A 22543-nucleotide genomic window follows, 5' to 3' on the forward strand; every position below is an offset into this window, starting at 1 on the left:
AATGCACTTAAATAAATAAATACATCTACCATAACATCCATGATCTCTGCCAAAAGTTTTAAATAAATTACATAAATAAAATATAATAAATATAATCTGAATATATAATGAAATAACAATATTTAGAATAAATACATGCATTATTTAATGCAATTAATAAAAATCATTAAGTTTATTTCTTAATTGAATGAATAAAAAATCTATATTTTATAAATAAATATTAAATAAATCTTAAATATAATTAGTAAATAAATACATATACTATGCATGAATTCTAAATATACATATGAAAGCAGTAATGTATGCAAAAAGTTTTTTGCATACTAACGTTGGACAACACTTGCTAAATGAGGCTATGGGATTTGTTTAAAAAGTTTTGCATACTGCTTCATTTGCTATTCAAGAAGTATTATGCTAGTATTCCATTCCAAACAATTTTGTCATGTCTTGGCATACTTTCCCAGTGTGCTCTGGTATCTGTACAGTACGTCCGTCTCTCTGACCACTAATGGCACGGATCGCTACTCGAGTTGGTGCCAGCTTTGCCCTGCAGCCAGTTCTGCCACAATAAAAACAGTGTTTGAGATAATTGGCTCTTCAAAGTGGAACGAGAGCTGCTCTCTCTCCCCCCGGCCCTTCTAAGTGCCTGGGGTCCATTAACTATTGAATACATTACCAGCCTTGGAGGGCCATCTTTAAGACCTTTAATCAAGCTAAAAGTAAAGATGTATAAGAACAACCTTCATTCTGGACCTCTTTATGTCCTTGAGAGCATAGTGTGTGTGGCTGTGAATTTGTTCTTGCTGTCAGACTTCCTTCTTATTTTTGTTATGCTATTTATTAATTGTCGTGAATTAGTTCTCTGAGTTATTAAGAAATGCATCACATTCAAATTTTAAAGACGTTGAAGAAATTTTATTTTCACGTTGGCTGTATTAACTTCAGTCAAAAATTCAGTCATCAATTGTTGTTCCAAACCTACATGACTTTCAGTGAAACACATGAAGATTTTTGCAGTTACAAATTGGGGAAAAAATGGTCATGAAAGCACCATAAAATAGTCCATATAAAGTCTTTAAAAAAAAATTGCTTTGTGTGAGGATCAGATTTAAACGAGAGACCTGAAGGAACGTGAAGGAATCATATTTCTGAGTCTAATCTTTCCATTGAAGGAATTGATCCAAACTGGCCTAATTGATCTGTTAATGAATCAGACTGATTTGATTCTTTGGTTAAGCTCAAATGAGTGATCAAACAGTTGATGGTAGCCACTGACTTCTATATTATTTTTTTCCATAGCATAGAAGTCAGTAGCTACCATCACCAGTTTGGTTACCAACATTCTTCCAAATATCTTCCTTTGTGAACAGAAGAAAGAAACTCACACAGGTTTGGAACTACTTGATGATAAGTAAGTGATGACAGAAATCTTAAAATGTTTAAGGCACTTTTTCACAGAGCCTTATTTCTATGAAATCCATCTGCTGCCGGGTGTGAAACGCAGACGTGGAGGGCCGTAGGAGCCTGTGAACTCTTTGTAAGTCTTTCTAGCTGCAGGCTGAGCTTCTGGAAGCATGAAGCATTTCCACAGGAGAGATAATGGAACCGCAGTCTGTGTTACTGACCCTCCAGATGAGAGAACGTCGTAAAGTGAACATGACAGAAGAGTAAGAAGTGTTTCCCTCGGGCGTCTAATGTTACTGATCATGTATGACTGTCGAATACATCAATGTGTGTACATGATTCTGTCTGAAATGGAATACTAGCATACTGTGCAGTACATACAACTCTCATTTTTAAAAATGTGAAGTAAAGTAGTACAATCAATCATCAAAAAACCCAATGTATAATAGGCCATCTGATCAAATAATAAATCACAAATTTGTATAAAACAATGCAATACTGCTTATGGAAACATAAAGTTGCATTGCATTGTGGGATATAGTGTTTCAACTCAATCAGAACACTATAAAGCTGTTTACACCTGGGCATTTCATGCATTTTGTCTGATTGGATAGCTATCTGATCGTGAAAAGACCAGGTGTAAATATCCTCCGAAACACATTTGAGACAGATTTAAATCTGATAACTCAAACCACATCAGGATGTGGTTTTTGCATTATTCCAGACGAAAATGGACAAGTGAAAATGCATCTGGTTGTAGAAACCACATATGTAAATTTGACTATTCCCAAAATAATAAACATATGAGAGTGTGTTATAGGCTATATGACTGCACTAATGCAACACGCATCGCAGCAGACGAGTAGCTGAGTATCTCTTCAGCAATCCGATGCGCAAACTGTCACGAATAAAGCGGTCAACACTTAATCATCTTCATTAAAAGTAGTGAGACAAACTGTTAAATTTAAATATAGCATGGGGATTGAAGATCAGATTTATATCCGTTTTGCGATGACACATTTATGTGGCCAAGTGTAAATGGAAACGTTTTAACAAATCAGATAGATATCCAATCAGCAAAAAATGCCAGGGCCCTATAGCAACACATTTTACAAGCCCCGCCCACAACTGTTAATGGACACTACTGTATTAGCATAGATCCCGCCCACAATCGGCCATGTTTATCTGCATGCACTTAAAAGCAGCAAGGCCTTTTTATCAAAGCTATAGACGTTATTCAGTCCAGAGTGAGTGATTTTCTGCTTTTATTTTATTGTTTGGGTGATATTATTAGCATAGGCAGCAATATAGTGTATATTATATCACTTGATACACCTAATCTAATATAAACATGTGATTTCTTTCCCAGCTGTTTAACCTTCACAGAATGTTTTTATGTGTTTTTAACCTAAACGTATGTGTATTCGACAGTTTAAGTGCAATAAGAGATGAAAGAGAACTTAGTTTAGTACTCACATGCTGTGTGACAGCCACTTTCTGTGCGAAAACCGTTTATCGTACGATTAAACTAATACTGCTTTAAAACTCATGATTTCAGCGTGACAGACATGATAATAAAAACCAAACAGATGTGCAGATTATTTGAGACGAGCTGTGAAGGCACAGCCCTTTTCTGGAAAAGGGGGCGGGATCAGCAACACATTTGCATTTAAAGAGACATGCAAGAAAACAGTGTGTTTCTGCTTCTACTCAAAAAAGGCTTTTTTTTAATGTAATTCTGTGTCATACATACAGAACATACTGTTATCAAAATTCTGATTCACCAGACTACATCTGAGTGACTTCACAAGCAGAAACATGAAGCTAACGTCCGAATACATTTAAACACATGCGAGGAGAATTTCATGAATGCAATGTCAAGAGAAGATCTGCTTGAAAATAATGCAAGCGTCTTGTTTTCTGATGAAAGGCTTGATTGATTACAGAATGATGATTATGGCAAATGGCCTGGAAGACGGCAGTGTCTCTCTCAGCACAGAGCGCCTCTCCTCTCCTCTAATGGCACAGCTATTAGCGCTAATGCATTTCAAACATACTGCTGACACATTGGATGGAAAGTGCACATCTTTTCCTCCTCTCTCTCCTGCTTCTCTCACTGCTGTCTTATGCACAACACCATTCAAACACATCTAATCAAAAAGGCCTGGGCTTCCTCACAGCTCTTTACCTTCAGACTGACAGCTACAAGTACTGTGACATACGCTGATAATGCTAGCAGAAACAGATATGGACCAAACCATCCGAACGCATTCAGTGATAATGAACAGAGCTGTAATTGTAGTGATGGGAGGATTTTAGGTGCATTAATGGGTTGTGCCACACTGAAAATAGTTATTACTTCAGTGCTAAGCGCAGCAAAAACAAATGTAGCTATTATCATAATAACGTGTTGCAGAGCTTTATTAAAAAGCAGCTACAGTGTGTGATTGCAGCGGACCCGGCTTTTATTTTTATGCACTTTCACTTTATGTCAACGCAAATGTGCATCAAATGGTGCTGGTCAAATTGTGATCAAATGACTTAAATCTTTTAAAATTAATCGTTTAGTAGTTACAGATTTGAATTAATTTGATGAAGCATTCATAAATGTATGCACTTAAGATAAACGGACGGACAGACGGACGGACAGACAGATAAATAGATATAATAAACAATAAATATTTTATTATATTTATTGTATAAAATATATAAAGTCTATTAAATCTATAAAATAATATGTTAAAATATTATAAAAATTATACAAATATTATAACTATTATACAAAAATATTAAATACATTTTATTAAAAAAATATTTTAACATTTATTTTAATAGATGTTTTAACTTTCAAAAATATGCTTGGATTAAGCTCTGACACTTATATATATATATATATATATATATATATATATATATATATATATATATACACATTAATCACATTATTTAAAAATATTACTAACTATATCCATAAAAAATTATATATATATATATATATATATATATATATATGTCATAAAATCTATTTATTATAAATTCAGTCAAAAAATTTAAATATTAAATAATGTATAAACAATTTTACAAAAGAGAAAATGTGTATATGTACAGCAAATACATTATTATTTTATAATTCATAGTATATTATTATATGAAATATTATTAAATCATATATTTTTTCTATTATTATATACTTTTATAATATTATACTGAGTGTATATGTGTGTGCATGTGTGCGCGTGCAAACTGAGCAAAAATTTATAAAACCAAAATCCCATGGATAAAAGTAAACAGGAAAATACTATATACTACTGAATCACCTGCATTTACATTGTTGAAATCCATGATGCCTGACAGATATACAAGACAACTGCATGTTCTCATCACATTCAGATCCAAATATGACACAGTCCTTGTTTATTTTTCTCAACAGTGTCTCGTCAGCCGTATTAAATATGGTGTTAGGATATCCAGTGAAACAGTGGTGGGGCAGCGAGCCGGAGGAGATGTAGTCTTTTAGTAGTCGTCGTGCTGCTTGCACCAGTTTAAACGAGACAATCGCATTAATCAGCCAAGAAATGGCTCTCAAACCGATTGTGACAGAGAGGCTAGCCAAAACGACCTTGAGAAATAAAACACAATAAAAGAATTTAATGACTATTTCACACACTATTGAATTCAGATGGATTTAAAAGGCCGGTGTGCTACGACTAGCGCTGTTGTTATTACAAGCCGAGCCGTGAGAGCTCGATACTGTGGTCAAACATGACAAGCGCTGCATTCAAACAGCTCATTCTGTATTGTGTATTGAGACGGCTGGCTGGACAAACAGATACAGCACGTCAAACACTATATATCATATGATGTGGAATCATACCAGTGCTACAGCAACTATCTTGATTATTCACACGCCATTATACTGACAAGGACAGTCAGGTCATGCCTCATATGCAGTGTGTGGTGAATGTTTTAAATATGTCAGAAATATGCTTGGATTAAGTTCAGACACTTTTTACATATTACATTATTAATGACATTATTGAAATTGTTATTTTTATTACATATATTTATTTTAATTTAATAAAAGTAAAAAAAAAATGTTTTATATATTTTTTATAAAATAAAAGCTGAAATATTTTTAATAATTAAATATTAAATAAAACATTAAATAAGGTATAAAGCATAATTAAAAGAAACAATTATTTACAATTTTAAAAACTTAATAAAAAATGATCACACTCACGTTATTTAAATGTAAAAAATGAAAACATTAAATAAACATTTTAAAAAATATTTTTATTTCAATATTTAAAAATAACTAAAAACGGTTATTTTTATATGAAGCTAACAAAATGCTCAGAGTGTGAATTAAAAGTAATGAATTGAATATTATATATATATATATATATATATATATATATATATATATATATATATATATATATATATATATATATATATATATATATATATATATATAAAACAAGACAATTACATCAGAGAGAGAGAGAAAATAAATACTTTCCATCTTTAAAAATACTGAGTTTAATATTTTATCCAGGACAATAAAATGAAGAAATACCTGCAATATTTCTTAATAAATTCTTAAGTTAAAAATAAGCTTTACGAATCGCGTCTTTGAAAAGACTGGCGTTTAATATTTTATTCAGCACATTATTGCATCATAATGCATGTCATTAACTGACGTGTTTATGTAAAGTGTCTCTGTGTTCGAGGACAGTGATGTGCGAGTATGTTAACAGAGTGACTTTCTGAACAGATGAGGTGTGCGGTTATCTATCACGCCTGTCGTGGTAATTAAGTGTGTATGGCACCTGTGATGTCTGGCCATCAGAGGAAGCGCGCGGGGCAAAGTAATGGTGACTCGCGCAATGAAGCACGAGCTGCATTGCCTGTCGCTACGGCAACAGCAGCCACAGTATTCTGGGAATCTGGGCCGATGATGTCACCTCTGTTAGCACAAAGCACCGATGGACCGAGGCAGGTACCGAACAAGAGCTTCACAAACACACGCGGATGGCCAGGTGTTCTCCTGCACACAGATGGCCAGGCATAGAGAAACACACACGAGGACGCGTTTATGGGAATACACTTAAACAAACCGACACGGATGCACACTACAGGATATTTCAGTTGTGTCAGGGCTTCAATAAAAGCAGCGACCTCGATGCGAAAACAGCATCAGAGGAAGGCGATTTCACGTATGCATACGCTTTAAAACTACCCATTATTTAAAACAGTTAAACTACAGGCAAAACTCATGAACATTACAAGCTACTAATAAAAGCAGTGAAATTATTTAAAGGGGCAGAATCTTTTTAAACTGTCATATGTTTGTGAGATCACAGGATCAGACAAACTCACTTTTCTCAGAAATAAACTACACTTTTAAATAGCAATTTTACTTTTGACCTCCAGGTGTCACTAGAGAGAATACCACAGTGCTTTGTTTAAAAAAGTTAAAACTGAATTGAAATGATTATTAAAATCTAAACAGAAATGTTAGCTTGGTAACCAAATGAAATAAATATATTTTATTTTAATATACTAAAATTACTAGCACTAAAGTGGAAAACAAAATAAATTAAAGCACAATAGAAATAAGAAAAATTTACATAAAAAAATTAGAAAAGTACATAGCACATTTACTAAAACTTCCTCTAATATTAAAATGGAAATTTTAAATTTTATAATAGTGTATAAATAATATTAAATAACACTGATTTGTACTAAACAGATACATTTACATTAATATACAAATATTTAAAAAAAGAAGATTTAACCATTTGAGGTCATTAAGATACTATTATAGTGTTTATTAATATTTGAAACCAGCTTTTATTTTTATATATTCTGTTTTCATTTTATCTTTAGTTAAAGTTGTAGCAATTTGTTGTGTTGCAATCTTTTGTCATTTATTTTGTCTATATAGTTTTTATTTATTTTTATTTCAGTTTTACTTATTTTAATACATCAAGTTAAACTAAATTAAAACGAAATAACTTTATATATATATATATATATATAAAGTTTTTATTTATTTATTTTCTAAATGGTTTTAGTTCTAATTAGTTTACTACAATAACCCTGGATCGAAAAAGCAATGAGTGAATAATTTATCCGAACTTTCCCTGATATACATCCCTCCACTAATATACATTTAGCAGACGGTTTTATCCAAAGCAGCTTACAGTGCATTCAGGATATACAGGATTTTTTTTTTTTTTATCAGTATGTGTGTTCCCTGGGAATTGAACCCACAACCTTTTGTTCTGCTAACGCAATGTTCTACCACTGAGCCACAGGAACAACATTTACTAATAATACTACTCCCTCCTCTAGACACCTGCCTCTGACTAGTTAGTGTAGATATGTGCGTGCATGTTAACCACTTCAAACTAGTTTCTAAGCATGTTACCCTTTTGCATCCTGTGTATGTGACACAAACGTCCTCTTTTTCTCTCCGTCTCTTGTATTCCCTCCAGCCGTCGCTCTGAGAGGCGTGCGTTTTGGCGCTCCTAATGTGCTAAAGAGCATGTGAGACTAATCTAATTACAGCGTTGCTCCAAAAGAGAGGGCAAAACTGTTACCAATCTAAAACCCACAAATGGAGAGACCCCTCTCCGTATCCCAGGATCCTCAAAGCCCCTCCTCTTGTTCCTGTCTCTCCCGTGAAGACAGTGAATTGGTTTGGCCCCTACAGTGCTTCATTACCTTGCCTAATTATAAAGGCAAATGAAATCAGCACCGCAATACATTATTAATGTCCGCATGCCATTAGGATTCAATTGCAGTATTTTCAACAATATGATATTTTCAAACTGTTTTCACGCCTGATTAGAAACGAGGACAGATAAGAGGGAGGTGTGAGAGGAAAGAGCGAGATAGTGAAAGAGGAAGGTGAGCAGAGAGGAGAGAGTGATGAAAACTGAGAGAGAGAAGCTGTATATGAAAGACGGCTAAATGAATACTGCAAAAATAGACAGATGAAAAACGTGATGAAGCAAAGGAACGACAGACTGAAAAAGTAAGGAAAGATGTGAAACATGCCACAGTTCTGACCTTTAACATTAGAAAACAAGCAAAAGTCCACATGTGTTTGTGCTTTGACTGGTTTCAATGAACTAACATTACTTTCCAATGTACAAATGAGATCTCATTAACGTCTCAATTGTTTCTTCAAGCAACAATTTAAACTTTAATTTAAAGATCATCCAAAATGTAAAATTTGCTGAAAATTTACTCACCCTCAGGCCAATTAAGATGTAGATGAGTTTGTCTCTTCATGGGAACATATTTGGAGAAATGTAGCATTATATCACTTGCTCATCAATGGATACATTGCAGTGAATGGGTGCCGTCAGAATGAGAGTCTGATAAAAACATCACAATAATCCACAGGTAATCCACAGCACTCCAGTCCATCAATTAGCATCTTGTGAAGTGAAGTTTGTAAGGAATTAATGCATCATTAAGACATTTTAAATAATTCATATAAGTCCTCTATTCAAAACATTGCTTTCTCCAGTGAAAAGTTGTCTTGCCTGAATCAGGAGAGAAATATGCACAGATCAAGCACCATTTACAAATATATCAGTAAATCTTGATGAGAGAGGACAACATGAGATGGACTTTTTCACTGGAGGACAAATTATTATGAATTACAAACTACAGTGTTTTCGTTCAGAAGTGGTGGCTTCAAGTTAAAACATATTCATCTTGAATCTGGTTCATACAAACATGCAGCTTTTCACTTCACAAGATATTAACTGATGGACTGGAGTGGTGTGGATTATTGTGATGTTTTTATCAGTTTGGACTCTCATTCTGACGGCACCCATTCACTGCAGAGCATCCACTGGTGAGAAAGAGAAATTCGCGCCAAGTCTGTTCTCATGAAGAAACACGCTCATCAACATCTGGAATATAATGAGGATGAGTAGATTTTATTTTTTGGTTAATCTATTCCTTTAAATCTAGAAACATGCTTTGTGGACGTGCAAGTGTGCTATGGTTAAAAATATATATATATGCATGGATGAATAATTCACAATAAGATCAAACATGCATTTAGAATATTTTTTACAAAATGTTTGGTGATACAGAGGGGGAATAAAACATAACTGTCTATGTATGTATGTGTGTGTGTGTAATATAATCTGTAGTCTATCAGAAGTCTGTCAGGTCATTTGAGCATCATGCGGTGTGACAGACAGCGGCCTGCGTCTCCTTCACTGCTGACTTTAGTGGCTAAGCAGCCATGAATAGAGATGGGCTCTCAGAGAGGAGGTCTCATAATTATTAGTTTTAGAGCCTTTTCTCAAATATCCCGCGGGAGCAACGGGGTTAAGAATCCATTTGTGGGAAGTGTAGCATGACAGCAAGGCACGGTCTCCCTGGAGACTGCCGACATCACACAGCAGTGTGTGTGTGTGTGTCATGTATGTGTGTTTATGTCTGTGTGTGTCTACGTATGGAATGCATTGCTATGGTGTCTGTAGCCATGCACTATTTCACTTTTATCATATAACTTTAGCATGGTACCACCACAGTAACTTTTTGTAGGGGTTGCAAGTGCAAAATGTCTACTAACATTGAGATGATCAAACTAGTCAGCGATCTGCACAGTCCTTCAGCTGTCACTGCATATAAGCTCACAGATTCATACTGCTGCTGTGGCGTCTGAGCACCGACCCTCCAAGGGCACCCGGGGGTTTTGCTCAAGGAGCTCTCTATGAAAGAGTTACTCTTGCATTTGACAACTTGACTAACTTAGCCAGTCAATTGCACTGAAAAATAGGCTCAGTGAGTAGTCAATGGGGCGTCCCAGACCAGGGACCATTTCAAAGCAACTGTGCGCCTAAGTAAAAATACAGCCTGACTGAAACAACTAACATTATTTCACATAAACATTAACTGAAATAAAATAAAACGTATAAAACACTTAAAAATTATTTCAGCTACTAATTAGCATTTAATTTAGTTTAACCTCAAGTACTAAAATTAGAAACTAAATAAAGTAAAAACTTAAAATTAAAAACTTCATACAGGTGCATCTCAGTAAATTTGAATATTGAGGAAAAGTTCATTTTTTTCACTAATTCAACTCAAATTGTGAAACTCATGTATTAAATGAATACCATGCACACAGAGTGAAGTAGTTTAAGTCTTTGGTTCTTTTAATTGTGATGATTTTGGCTCACCAAACCACCAATTCACCATCTCAACACATTTTTTGTGAATTGTTGGCCTTCTGGAGAGTATGTTCATTTATTGTACTTGTACTCAATACTTGGTAGGAGCTCCTTTTGCTTTAGTTACTGCCTCAATTTGGCGTGGCATGGAGGTGATCAGTTTGTGGCACTGCTGAGGTGGTCTGGAAGCCCAGGTTTCTTTGACAGTGGCCTTCAGCTCATCTGAATTGTATAATTTTCCTCATGACAATAGCCCATAGATTCTCTCTGGGGTTCAGGTCTGGTGAGTTTGCTGGACAGTCAAGCACACCACCACCATGGTCATTTAACCAACTTTTGGTGCTTCTGGCAGTGTGGGAAGGTGCCAAATCCTGCTGGAAAATGAAATCAGCATCTTCAAAAAGCTGGTCAGCAGAAGGAAGCATGAAGTGCTACAAAATTTCTTGGTAAACGGGTGCAGTGACTGGTTTTTTAAAAAACATAATGGACCAACACCAGCAGATGACATTTAACCCCAAATCATCACAGACTGTGGAAACTTAACACTGGACTTCAAGAAACTTGGGCTATGAGCTTCTCCACACTTCCTCCAGACTCTAGGACCTTGGTTTCCAAATGAAATACAAAACTTGCTCTCATCGCAAAAGAGGACTTTGGACCAATGGGGAAACGGTTTAGTTCTTCTCAATAGCCCAGGTAAGATGCCTCTGAAGTTGTCTGTGGTTCAGGAGTGGAATACTTAACAAGAGGAATACAACAACTGACACGTGTGTATGCCTTGACCCCAGCCTCAGTCCATTCCTTGTGAAGTTCACTCAAATTCTTGAATCAGTTTTGCTTGACAATCCTCATAAGGCCTTCGGTTCTCTCGGTTGGTTGTGCATCTTTTTCTTCCTCACTTTTTCCTTCCACTCAACTTTCTGTTAACATGCTTGGATACAGCACTCTGTGAACAGCCAGCTTCTTTGGTAATGAATGTTTGTGGCTTACCCTCCTTGTGAAGGGTGTCAATGATTGTCTTCTTGACAACTGTCAGATCAGCAGTCTTCACCATGATTGTGTAGCCTAGTGAACCAAACTGGGAGACCATTTTGAAGGCTCAGGAAACCTTTGCAGGTGTTTTGAGTTGATTAGCTGATTGTCTGTGACTTTATTCTAATTTGTTGAGATTGTGAATTGGTGTGTTTTTGTTAAATGTGAGCCAAAATCATCACAATTAAAATAACCAAACACTTAAACTACTTCATTCTGTGTGCATTGAATTGATTTAATACACAAGTTTCACAAATTGAGTTGAATTGCTGAAATTAATGAACTTTTTCTCGACATTCTAATTTATTGAGATGCACCTGTAGACACTATACAAAACCCCCCGTTAAAAATTACAAAATCGCACAACAAAATTACTAAAACTTTTTTTTATATTTTTTATTTTGTATGACTAAAACATAAAATTTAAATTTAAAACAAAAACAAAATTAAATCAAATTAAAAATATGATCTAAAACCGTATCAGTATATCAATGTTACTAAACTAAAAGGTATTCACAGAAACTAATGTCTGTGGAAGTAGGCTAATTATTAATGAATTACTGAAAGAAATTCTTACTTTGATTGCATCTTGCCATGAATGCTCTCGTTGTATGTCTTCAGCTTCTCTAGCCAATCTCTGAAAGAAAGAAAGAAAGAAAGAAAGAAAGAAAGAAAGAAAGAAAGAAATACAAATGTCAAAGGTGAAGGATCTTTGGTGACAGTACATAAATGAACTGAAGTCTAATATCTAAAATTACTGTTTTAAAATCAACATCAAGATTTTGGGTAAAAATGTGAATTAATGTAAGTTAAAATGTGTATTTTAGGTCCTGTGAGTAACAACCATTTCAAGTTTTAAGATTTGTCAATTAGTCCATCATTTTGGGTCACTTTACAACACACAAGTTTTGTGCTTTTAAGTATAATTTGAACGATTATTTTTACGTTTGTACTTCAAACTGTTGCAGACTCATCATTATTTAAATGATGGCTGACACTTTGCATTTTATTTCAGAGCTTAAAACTCAGTGTTTCTGGTTCAAAGTGACTCAAAATGATGGAGCAACCCACACTTTCAAACACTTTATTGTCTTCACTAGTTCATTTTTTTTTTAAATGCGTGTGTGAAATGAAAAAGTACAAATACTCCATGAACTTTCTCTATTAATATGAGCTCATGCTGCACAAATAATAATTTATAATAATTTCAAATGAATTAGCGCATGATTTTACTCAATTTAGATGGAGAACAGCATGTCAAACTGCAGGAATCCCTTTTCCAAAGTATCTGTCAACAAGTTTCATTGGTAGTAAAAAGAGAAACACAAGAGTACATATTTTATTCAAGATAAAATGCAATAGAGTTATTTCAATTTATCTAAAACAACATGCATTATACTATTATTTTCTGGAAATGCTGCCTAATCAGTTTATTTACTTCATTAAGTTCTAACAAGTTCTAAAAAAAAAGTCTTTACAAATTAGCACAAAAAAGCAGGAATCATACAAATCTTCCATAAAGTGTTTGATGTATTGTTTTAACGTGGGACAAATTGTCTCTTGACACAGTTCTCAGAACACGTGGGCTGCTCAGCATGATACAGATTCATTACATGCGTCATCATCACTGAAAAGCTCCGGCTCTACAGAAACATCCCACTCCTCTCTGCTAATGGTGATCATTCACTTCAACCTGCTCAATATGTCAGCAAACTTTTCCCAGAAAGTCAGGGTGACAGATGTTTCACAGAAATCTACATTCACGAACAGATTCACTTTCCACTACACTGACTCACAGGCTGCGGCACAATTTGCATTCTTCTACTACACACTAAGTATGTGCTTCGCTAATAATGGCAAGTATGACAAAGTCATCAAAGTGTGTTTTCATATGAAAAAAAAAAAGCTTTTTGTTGCAAACTATTTGTGTTTGCATGCATTATTTTAAAAATCATTCATTTGTAGGTTCACACATCTGTTTTGAAATGTATTGTGAAATACTTAAAACAAAATAACCATCCCTACTATAGCACATCATGGATTATGAGTAATATTAGGCAATAAAGTACACTTCATTATTTTCTAAAGCTTAACAATATACTGAAGTACCAATGGTGTTACAGTACAAACAATATTAGGCTGCATGCAATTCTTAGCAGTATGCAAAATTAGACTTTGTGCATCTTAAATCGTTTTTTTTATGTAATTCTCACAAGTAACACCTTTATAGTCAATATTAGTCCAAACACCATGCATATTTTGAAAATACTACACCAAATGATGCACTAATTCTAATTTTGCATACTACTTAAATTTGCAAACTATTGCACTTTACACTTTTCCAAACAGGATGCAGGAAATTCTGAGTTGCAGCAACAGACTCCAGTCCAACATGTTGCAGTCTAAAGGAAGCATGTGTTTAATTGCCTGCATATTGATTGCATCAGCACTACTAATTGGTTAAATGTGGACCATGCTAATTTTATAAGTAGCTGATCCTAGTAAAACTGTGGAAAAGATGCTCTCCCCATCTGGAAGTGAGAGTGGAGGTTTTATCTGACCTATGCAGTTCTCACTTCCTGTGCTCATGAAGGAGAAACGAACACCTGACAGCTTTAGGCGGCACCACAGATCAGTGAGTTTGCCTGGATAAAGACACAGGAAAGTTGGCAAAAGTTTTTCCACTGATAAAAGTAGAACTGTTCAGCCTGTGTCTCCAGAGTTCAAACGAGCTTTTCTTCTAATGAGAGACACTTTGCTTGAGCTTCACAGTTGAGATACTAGCAAAATAATAAAAGGACAACTGGACATGAAATTCTTCCATTTCTTTCCCATACAGGGTAACAAAAGATTGCTTAAGAAACTCAGAACTGGAGAATCGGTTCCCTATCAATTCATGACTGAATTACACAGAAAGTTGAACTGGAACAATCCTTATGGGAATTTGCAGAACTATAATTTAAAGAAATTCAACACAGATGCATTTTGGGGAATTAAATGTCTGTCTGTCTGTCCATCTATCTATCAGACATTCAAACTTTTCTCGGTTTATGAATTTCTTTGAATTTGAATTAATTTTTATTCTACTTCTAAATTCTCAAAATAATTAAATTCTATTTTATATTTCTATTAATAGTAATATATGTCATATTTATGTTTTAATAGTTGTATAATATTTTTTTTTATTAAAAATATATATATTTTTATATAATATATAAAATAACAATTTATAAAATTTGTATTCCAATTTATTTCAGACGTTTTAAAAAACACAATTAATCTAATAAATAAGTAAATCAATCAATCAATCAATTTAAGGTTCAAAAACTCCCACTTGTTTCCTGTGGGAACACAGACGATCTCCATCACTCGACTCTCGAAAAAAGAGCCCTCATATAAAGCCTTCGAAAATATCAATTACATACCTTTCATTGACTGCATTCGAAAGCTTTCAAACTGTGGCTTAAACGACTAATAGGCTGGCTGCGGTAATGCTCCTAATGTTAGACAAATAACAGAGCGAGTGCTTGAGAGGTGAGTCTAATTCAATGGTAGTTGCGTTTAATGGCTACACCATTAGGAGTAATGCAAGCACCAAATGACACTCCACTCCAGGGTGCCAATTCAAACCGTATTAAACACTATGGCCCCTATTTCACAGATAGGTTTTAGCTTAAGCCAGGACTAGGCCATGGTTCAATGAGGATTTTAAAGTAATTATTATAAACATGCCTTAGAAAAAACATTACTGGAGTGCATCTGGAGACAAAACAAGGGCATATTTCAAGATCAATCAGTGCAAGTTTCTTTACATTGAAACAGCTCAGACTAAGGATTTAGTTGGGGAATAGGCTTAAGCCTTGGTTGCGAACAATGTGAATATTACACACATCTATAAACAGCATACGCCATTCTATGCTTTTAATACATTGTAAGTCACAGTCATGCTTATGAGTAAGACCTATATTTAATACGAAAACACACTGGTCCTAGAAATTAAGTGTAAAGCAATGTTTGTAGTTGAAGTTCAAGTGTGTCTGCACTAAACAGAGCTGCAATGTTTGGCAATGTTCTGCATCACTGCAACTCTGTTATTGCTGCAATATTACACACGATTTACTTTATAGTGAAAGCTACGAAGTTTGACATCTGGAGTAGGACTGAGTAAAAGCAGTGAAATCTAACACTGTATTATGTGCATTGTGTAGGAAAAAACAACCTGGAGCCACCTGGAGAAATCCACAAAACCATCTGAACCTGATTAAATAAAAATAACCCTAAATAAAAACAGAATTGTGTTACCCAATTTTACTTTATTTAATTAAATTAAATTTAACTTTAGGTAAAATTTTTATTTTATATGTTACTTTATTTATTGTTTGTTTTTCACACTACAAACAACTACACTAAATACATTTGGAAATGTTAAATATTAACAAACAAAAATAAATGAATCTATTTTAAATTTGTTTTAATTTATTGTCTGCTCAGACTTCAAATATCTAAAGTGATTAAAGCTGAATTGGCAAAAAAAAAATAGACATTATTTATTATAAATAACTAAACTGATTACATTTGGAAAGGGAAATTAAAGCTGGAAAGGAATTAATTAATTAATACTTCTTAGCAATCAAACTTTTTTGTTTACAAATAAATAAATTAAATTTGAAAAGTAAAAAATAAATAAATAAATCGGCACCTTGATTATTAGCCGCTACGATGATAACCAGTTTACTTTTAAAAGGACTACGGTTTAATGCCACATCTAGTCTACACTAACGACGTAACTGGCTCGTTTACACAAAGCTGCATGTGACAGACTGTATCTCACACACTCATAGTTTTCTAAACTCTGTGGATGAATATAATCAGCTCGTTACGGCTAACCTGAGGGCATTCACAGTTAATGTCGAGACTACATTAGCTGACATTTAACTGTGAGAGGCCATCGGATCGCTGATTGATGACCGCTAAGCTGTGCACAAATCACACATGCACAGTTAAACAGCTATCACACTGCTGCAATATTTACAGTAGAGAGCAAATTTGTCAAGTGTGTTTAGCTTGGCCTTCTCCGAGTAAAACATAAAGACAAAATGAAGTCAGAACTGATCCTGTGTCTTAATGAATCTTAACAAATCTTTCTTGTCATTCTGCACAAAAAAAAATCAATGCAAGATATTCTTAAAACAATTATAATCTTTCATTAAACATGTAATAACATCTTCATCGCTGAAATTAAGCAAGATCGTACAGGGTAATGGGAAATCTTTTTTTAATATACAATATTTTCTATCAAACAAATGAATTAATTACATACTCCACTTTTATTATGCAAATATAATGGAAAACATTTCTTATTTTAGCCTACTGAAAGATTTTTTTTTTTTTTAAATTATATTTTGCATAAATACAGTGAACCAAATTCATGGCCATTTAAATTTACACTATACATTATATTTTTACATATTTATTTTAATTTATTAATTTAATTAATTTATAAAATTAAAATTTTTTTTTTTTTTTTTTTTTTTTTTTACCGTACTAAGAATGAAATAGTAGCATAAAGACTATCTTTACTGTTATAAAAAATATTTTTTCCAGTTTTCGTTTGGATTAAATTCACCCACCTCTTACTTAGTATTTTATTTTAGCTGAAAATATGGCATTATAAAAAATTAAATTTCATATTTTTCTTTTAATAAAGCCATTGTTTTTGGAGTATGCAGACAGCAAAGTAGCATTATAAAAGTCAGCAAAAGTGCACAGAGAGAAAATTCAATATGGCTTCTTTATCAGTCTGATCAGTGATTGTGTCTCTCATCTCTGTGTCACAACAATTCAATCTTTCAGACTTATTGTTTTGTACTGTCTTGCTGTTTTCCTCTTATTGCCTTAACGTCCTTTCTATCTATCCATCTTCTTTTCCTCCACTCATTTTGTCCATCTTTTCTGTGCTCCATCTCTCACTGTCAGAAAGTATTTGGTGTGACTGCTAAAGCACGCTTCAGTATTACTATTGCAGGGATTTAAACAAACCTCAAGCCCCTGACCCACAGAATTAAACCGAGCACGTGACCCGTCCTGCATAAGAAATGACATCAGTACACAAAACAAATGGCTTATAAACCAAAGCCAATGACAGCTACATCTTTTCCTCTCTCGCCTCTTTTTTTCATTTCACTCCTTCTTTTCCCTCTCAGCCTGCCCTACCTCTATCTATCTTCCCCCCCCCTCTCTCTCTCTCTCTCACTTATTTCAGTCATTCCAGGAATATAAAATCCTTTCCAAGAGCTGTAAAAATGAAAAAACTTAATATTCATAAATGCTTTTTGACATTAACTCAAAGGGCAACTATAATCACTCACATACATAGTCAAGGAGAACACACACACACACATACACAAACACACACACACACACACAATGGCTGTGTTCAGAACAGAATACATAATAGCATAGTGCACAGTATATACTGGATACTGTTACGGTTACATTTTGTAATGTGTGAATATACATATACATTCAAACCATATAACCATTAAAAAACATTTTTTTTACTAGAATTAAAAACAGAAAACATTAACTGAACTCAGATTGAAAAAAAAATCTCTTAAATCTATTTAAGCCAGTTTCTGACATTTCTAAAAATAATTTTCACATACGGTAGTTTAACCTAATGAACTACATCATGGAATGTAACTAAATCTGAAATAAAAATAAAATCTATATAGACATTAATAATGAATAAAAATAAAACAAAATTACTAGAAATGAAACAAAAATGTAAATAAAAACATAAAATATAAAAAAACAAAAACTAATTTAGACTACTAATGAAAACTGTAATAGTAACTAATAGAATACTAAAATAACAGGTATGCACCACACATCCAAATATACAGTACATAAATATGGTTATTTAGCATTTTAATCCAAGTCTGAGCCAAAAAAAAGTTTTTAAATCAGAACGAAATATCATCTGCAACCTATTTTACCTGCTGCACTGAGGTCAATTAACAGAGTTCAAGATTTTCATTCAATAGATACGTGGTACCTACTGAAGCATGTACAAGACGAGGCCAACATCTGTGTTGCTGTGGCACTACATGGATGAACAAACCCACAGATGGATGGAAAGATAAATGGACAGAAAGATGGATGGAAAAGTGAATGTATGAACAGACAAACTCATGAAGCAGGAAAACCCAAGTGATGCATGTCATACATGTGACAACAACAACTCACACCATGAGGAATTTTAGAAGAAACATCGTAGACTGAGAACGCAATTTGAGTTTCTTTGCTATGAAAGAGCAATACAGTCTCCCTCTGTGCATGTCAGAGCCAGTTTGGTCCAAACCAGAGTTTCAGATGCACAACTTCACGAGATCAGAGCACAACCTGAGGGAAGATGCAGCAGTGTCCAGGTCTCAGATGTCTGTAGACATGGTGGAGCGGCGAGGCTCTCAACCCTTCATCCTCTGAATCAGAACACAGACGAGCGCACGCTCACACAGATACTGCCACAGAGAAACACACAGATTCAGCTTTTGTCCATCATATCTTCATGTGTATGTCTAAGCGTTTCTCTCCCTCTTTGCTAATCACTCGTTTGCCATCACAGCAGCCATTTATTCAACCAGTTCCCAACAAAACACATCAAATTCTGTCCCCATTTTGCTTACTATATCACATTATAGAAGTAAACAAGTGCCAACATTGTTTCGTGCCTCAAACCATTTTAGTCAAACTTGTCCTGAAATGTAAAATCACTGTATTTATTCCAGAACTGAATGACATTCGTCGAATTAAACATGCATAATGGTCAGGTCATGTGACAACAATGTGGAATACTACTAGGGATGCACGATATTGGATTTTGGCCGATATTCGATATGCCGATATTTTCAAAATAATTTTGGCCGATGCCGATATATATACAAATTTTTCCCCTGATATATTTAAACTTTAATTTTACTGAAGAGAAATCCATGTATCTCTTCTGTACTGATTCTACCATAAATGTATTATTTCACAAATGTAGACAGACATTCACACCTGAAACACAGGTCTTGGTGCTGCTCAGGATGACGTCTCTTAAGATGTGTAATCATATTTGTAGTGTTGAAAGACTGTTGTTTTACGCCTCCTCGCATCACTTGTGCTTTACAAATATTGCAAATAGCAACTTTGTTATCTGTTTGACAGATCTCGAAATGCCTCCACACAGCTGACATGTTGTAAGTTTAAGTTTTTGGCGCTCAAGCTACGTTCTTGGTCGTCGCGTGCGCACACGCCCCCCTATCGGTTTGGCTCATCGGCAGAAATATTCATACCGGCCGATGCCGATGATTGTCATTTTAAGCTTTTATCGGCCGATACCGATGTTGTGCCGATATTATCGTGCATCCCTAAATACTACTGTTTGAAATGTTCCATTCATACGATTTTACATGCTTAGAAATACAATGCAATATACTGTATACTATTGTTCAAAAGTTTAAGAAAGAAATCACTTTTGTAGCTTTAACACAGATTTATTATTATTTATTATTTCATTTATACAGTGAAGACTATGCAGTTTTATTTTACATTTGATTATTCAATTTCTGTACCTGAATGCTGCTAGACTTACCTGAAAAATATAAAGCACTGTTTATTTCATTTGTATTTTTGTTCTGTTCTATTTATCTATGCTTGTAATTTGTTTATTTCCAATGCTGATTTACTTGCCTACAAATCACCCAATCATATTTTTACCCCCAAATAAACTATTTGAGTCATGTTGTGACTGATCTATTGGTTTTAGAGCATAATTCCTTCTCATTCCTCCTCCTGGTTGGATTCCTCTCCTCTGTCTGTCCAGTAGGGCTGCACGATGTGTCGTTTAAGCATCGATATCGCGATGTACAAATCCACGATAGTCACATCGCAGGATGTGCGATATAGGCTCTCATAGTTGATCCAGTATTCATTAACTGTATGGGCCAGAGAGTGCGCGAGCGAGAGAGAGAGAGAGCACGAACGCGCAGCCGGCGACACACTAGATGCGTGGCGCAAGCGTCTCAGCTGCGTGGCATGTCCGTTTTTAATTCGGCTCCCATGTTAACAGATTAGAGCTTGCAGAATGCCTGCGTGAGACGCACGTCTCAGGTGCGGCCCGAGCCGCGCGGAAAACACGTGCATGCTAGAAATAGAACCGGCGCCTATTTTTCACGTGACATGCAAGCGAGCTGGAAGCGTTTCCATGCAAAATATAATAGGAAAATATGTTTATATGTCATTTTGTACACAGATTCATATTAATTCATGACACTTAGATGTTTGAAAGTCTATAGGTTGACATAATAGACTAGAATAGGCGCACAAGAGAGAGCGAGAGAGAGAGAGAGAGAGAGAGAGAGAGAGAGAGCCCAGGCTGCACACTCAATGTCTTCAAACAACACAAGCGCTGTCTTGCTCGCTCTACCTCGCGCATATTAATCAATTGACACGATGGTGTCGATGTTTAAATCTTTTAAAAAGAGAATGTGAGTGTGCTCACCCCATTTTTGTTTGTAAGAAAAATTTTTATTTAATATGGCAATATATATCGCAGAAAAATAAAATATCGCAATTTAATTTTTTCCCAATATCGTGCAGCCCTACTGTCCAGCAGCTCTAATGCACTCCAGCCGGCTGAAGCCATGGTCGTCTGAATTTAATTAAAAGTATTTTTAGAAAACAAGCACAAGTGGACGAGAATACACAGGATAATGGGTCTGATGGCAAGTAAACACACAAAAGTGGAGTGGGTGTAGAAATCCACTGCTAATCTACATGTCTCTGTCTCTGGAAACCCCTTGATTTGGGATGTCTCCGTCTGTTTAATCCAGGGGTTTTCAGAGTCCCAGACAGAGGGCCTTCCCTCCGACAGAACACTCAAGACGGCCGTCGTTAATCAGCATGCTGAAGCTTCTGGTCGTGAGACGAAAGAGCAAACATCACTCTTAAATCTGACGTCCTCCGACTGTAAATGCACAAGAGAATCTGTCTGATGTGATGTCACACACAGCCCACGTCAAACATTTGTTTGTAGGAAATGTAGCAACATATTGCAATGCAAATTCTATCATCAGTCACCCTTAAATCATACCCAATTCATAAAAAAGGAGAACATTTTTAAGAATATGTTCCATTTTAAACAATTTTCACGAATCAAAATACAATTTTATATAAACATAAAAACCGTTTGTTCTCATTCACTTTGACTTTATGACAGCTCAACATAATTTAGCATTTACTAATGCATTAATTAAATCAAAGCATGCATCTAACATTATTTAATGAACCTGAGTTAACTTTGGGCCTACAATGAACAGTTTAATTTTTATTAACTAAAATTAACCATAATTTAAAAAATACATTAACAAATGTCTTGCTCACTGTTAGTTAATGCATTACCAGTCTAGCTTATACAGTAATTACAATACTAATAATGTCGACTGTTGATAAATTCAACAATTTGATGAAGAATATTTTGAATAACAGTATCTTCTAAATTAATAAATGCAATTGTAAATAAATGAGTAAATGAAATGTTTCTGTTTTGGGTGAGCTATTCCTTTAAACTAAGTGTTTAAACAGCATACTTCACCTATAAATGAAGATAAGGCAAAACAAAGAGGTTTTGAAGCAAAGCCCCTTTTCGATTGATATCTGATTCATTTTAACACTGTTTTATCAGAGTCTGAATATAGTTCACCCATCTGTCACAGGACTTCTTATTTGATAATCAATTCAGACAAATGTTATGCATTTTTTTGGAAGCACAATCAATTGTCATTATCACTATAATTGTATCACTGTAAGATTCTGAAATGAATCTTAATTGAATCACCTTTATGAGCTGC

General features: G+C 34.6%; 1 protein-coding gene across 3 annotated transcripts in view; it reads right to left on the minus strand.

Moving 5' to 3' along the window:
* Window positions 1-22543, minus strand: part of LOC113103988 (voltage-dependent calcium channel subunit alpha-2/delta-2) — a 259966-nt gene that overhangs the window by 92792 nt on the left and 144631 nt on the right. For all 3 annotated transcript variants that reach the window (XM_026266026.1, XM_026266024.1, XM_026266025.1), the window contains exon 4: window positions 12226-12285. In XM_026266026.1, the coding sequence (XP_026121811.1) occupies window positions 12226-12285 (60 nt within the window). The remainder of the gene's footprint in view (window positions 1-12225; window positions 12286-22543) is intronic.

Source organism: Carassius auratus, chromosome 6 (genome assembly GCF_003368295.1).
Source record: "Carassius auratus strain Wakin chromosome 6, ASM336829v1, whole genome shotgun sequence".
Taxonomy (NCBI): Eukaryota; Metazoa; Chordata; class Actinopteri; order Cypriniformes; family Cyprinidae; genus Carassius; species Carassius auratus.